The sequence below is a fragment of the Oncorhynchus mykiss genome, chromosome 25 (genome assembly GCF_057628025.1).
Source record: "Oncorhynchus mykiss isolate SJ-2025 chromosome 25, ASM5762802v1, whole genome shotgun sequence".
In the NCBI taxonomy this organism is placed as follows: domain Eukaryota; kingdom Metazoa; phylum Chordata; class Actinopteri; order Salmoniformes; family Salmonidae; genus Oncorhynchus; species Oncorhynchus mykiss.
In genome coordinates, this window is record NC_143046.1 from 14,122,501 (window position 1) to 14,125,000 (window position 2,500).

At 40.0% G+C, this 2,500-nt stretch overlaps 1 protein-coding gene across 2 annotated transcripts in view; it reads left to right on the forward strand.

The window, feature by feature from the left end:
- The first annotated feature begins 1,069 nt into the window (after nucleotides 1–1,069).
- LOC110504375 (actin filament-associated protein 1-like 1) overlaps nucleotides 1,070–2,500 on the forward strand; it is a 63,912-nt gene continuing 62,481 nt past the window's right edge. Inside the window, exon 1 of one of the 2 annotated variants that reach the window (XM_036970110.2) lies at nucleotides 1,070–1,221. In XM_036970110.2, the coding sequence (XP_036826005.2) occupies nucleotides 1,203–1,221 (19 nt within the window). In that variant the 5' untranslated portion in view covers nucleotides 1,070–1,202. The remainder of the gene's footprint in view (nucleotides 1,222–2,500) is intronic. The other variant, XM_090220163.1, reaches the window with a different exon arrangement.

Below are 2,500 nucleotides of genomic sequence, written 5' to 3' on the forward strand. Positions count from 1 at the left end.
GCATTCTCTGAGTTGGATGAAAGTTCAAAACGTATTTTCCCAGTCGTAGGTCATTTTTCACGAGTTTTCAGTTGTCTTGAACTCACTTAAGTCAGATTTTGCAGTTCTGAGTTAACAGTTCTTTTGAGCGCGGCACAAATCATGCTTCATTGACAGCGTGCCAATGTTGAATGTTAATAATTTTAAACTAGGAAAAGAGACCCTTAATCTTAGGCTCGGGACCACACAGCCACTCCACTAAATTGCAGGCTAATGATTGATTTGCAATGCTTGCAGTTAGCAACTGATTCCTTCCAAACCACTCATTGTTGAATTTGCGATTTCCAACTTGTTATGTAATGTCCAATGGTCAATATGCACCGATATGTTTTATCAATAATTTCTCTTCAATATTTATCCTCATATGTCTAGGATTAAATAGGATTTGACAGTAGATTGTCGACTTGATTCATGATGATGACTGCTAGCTAAGGCTTTGGAAGTATGATGTTGACATGATCAGTCCAATCAAAGCTACTGTACATATGATGTGATTCGACATCATGACCTTGAGCCTTCATGGATGGGCACTTCAAATATAACTCTATGGCACCACCCAAGGGGCTAGAATTTTAGATCTCTACCCTTAGACTTGGCGGTGACGTAGTGTCCCCATGAGTGACAGAGAAGTGAGCCAATCACGGCATAAGGCTCCATATTTTCTGCTTGCTTTCCCCACCACCACAGAAAGCACTGAGCTAGGCTGAAACACCTGCACTTTGGAGCTGCCTTACTGAAGAATACAAAAAAATAGACCCTGTTTGTATGCATCTTTATTAACTCAATTATATATGTATATATTTTTACTTTGTTTGCAAACTGATGTGTGACACGACACGTATTAATGCCAAAATAACATGCAAAATATGCATGTTATTGTTTGCAAAAAAATGTGGTTGAGCACCACATAACCTGAATGATGGCCGCCACTGGATATAGGTAGTTAGGGCTATTGCCATACTGTACTTTGACTTTATAGCTTTAGGACCCAGCAAAGAGCCGGCTGTTCTTTTCTCACTAACTTCATTGAGAGAGACAGAGAGAGAGAGAGTCTGCTATGTATCAAGTGTAGCTGTCCGCGCGGTCTCACATGGGCTGTTCTCGGTCACGCTCTCTGGGTGAGTCTGGGAAACCACCTCCTCTCATCCGTTACTTCCACCGGGATGGACACCAAAAACAGATGTAAGTGTCAGTCTTAATCCTTTTTCATTTAAAATTAATCCATAATGTTAACTGACAAAAAGTAAGCTATTATGCATCTAAAAATTTGCAACTGGATTTTATAAATCAAACAATAGCGATTTGCGCATAAATTGCACCTTTATTAATTGCACCATACTGCTGTACAAGCCAGTGTTTTATTTCATGCTTAACGAAGGCTAATTGTAGTCTAATTGCCTGTGTAAGATTCTCATAATTTTGTTGACAATTTATTAAACGCCAGAACAACATTTTACTGAGAATGGAGCAGAGAATGGTATTGTTGGTGGCTGTTGCCTAGTGATAGGCTATAGAAAAGTGTCCACGTCCAGAATAGTTGGAATGACTGTCGGTTTGCCACTTTACTGTGCCGGTGCAAATCGGTGCAAAGCGTCACCCATGCTGCAGGCAGAGCGTTTTCCCCGAGCCTTCCTGCACCAAGGCTGCGTTCCATTCAGTAATCCTGTCCTTCTCTCTACCTTCGTTTAATCTTCTCAATGGATCTGATAGAACTAGATAAGTGATAGTAATTTAGCAGAAGTTAGTTATATATCACTTTCTTAGTTAGGCCCACACCTACAGTTGAAGTGGGAAGTTTACATACACATTAGCCAAATACATTTAAACTCAGTTTTTCACAATTCCTGACTTTTAATCCTAGTAAAAATCCCCTGTTTTAGGTCAGTTAAGATCACCACTTTATTTTGAGAATGTGAAATGTCAGAATAATAGTAGAGAGAATTATTTATTCAAGCTTTTATTTCTTTCATCACATTCCCAGTGGGTCAGAAGTTTACATACACTCAATTAGTATTTGGTAGCATTGCCTTTAAATTGTTTAACTTTTAAGTTTCGGAAGCCTTCCATAAGCTTCCCACAATAAATTGGGTGAATTTTACCCCATTCCTCCGACAGAGCTGGTGTAACTGAGTCAGGTTTGTAGGCCTCTTTGCTCGCACAAGCTTTTTCAGTTCTGCCCACAAATGTTCTATAGGATTGAGGTCAGGGCTTTGTGAAGGCCACTCCAATACCTTGACTTTGTTGTCCTTAAGCCATTTTGCCACAACTTTAGAAGTATGCTTGGGGTCATTGTCCATTTGGAAGACCCATTTGCAACCAAGCTTTAACTTCCTGACTGATGTCTTGAGATGTTGCTTCAATATATCCACATAATTTGACTTTTTCATGATGCCATCTATTTTGTGAAGTGCACCAGTCCCTGCTGGAGCAAAGCACCCCCACAACATGATGCTGCCACCCC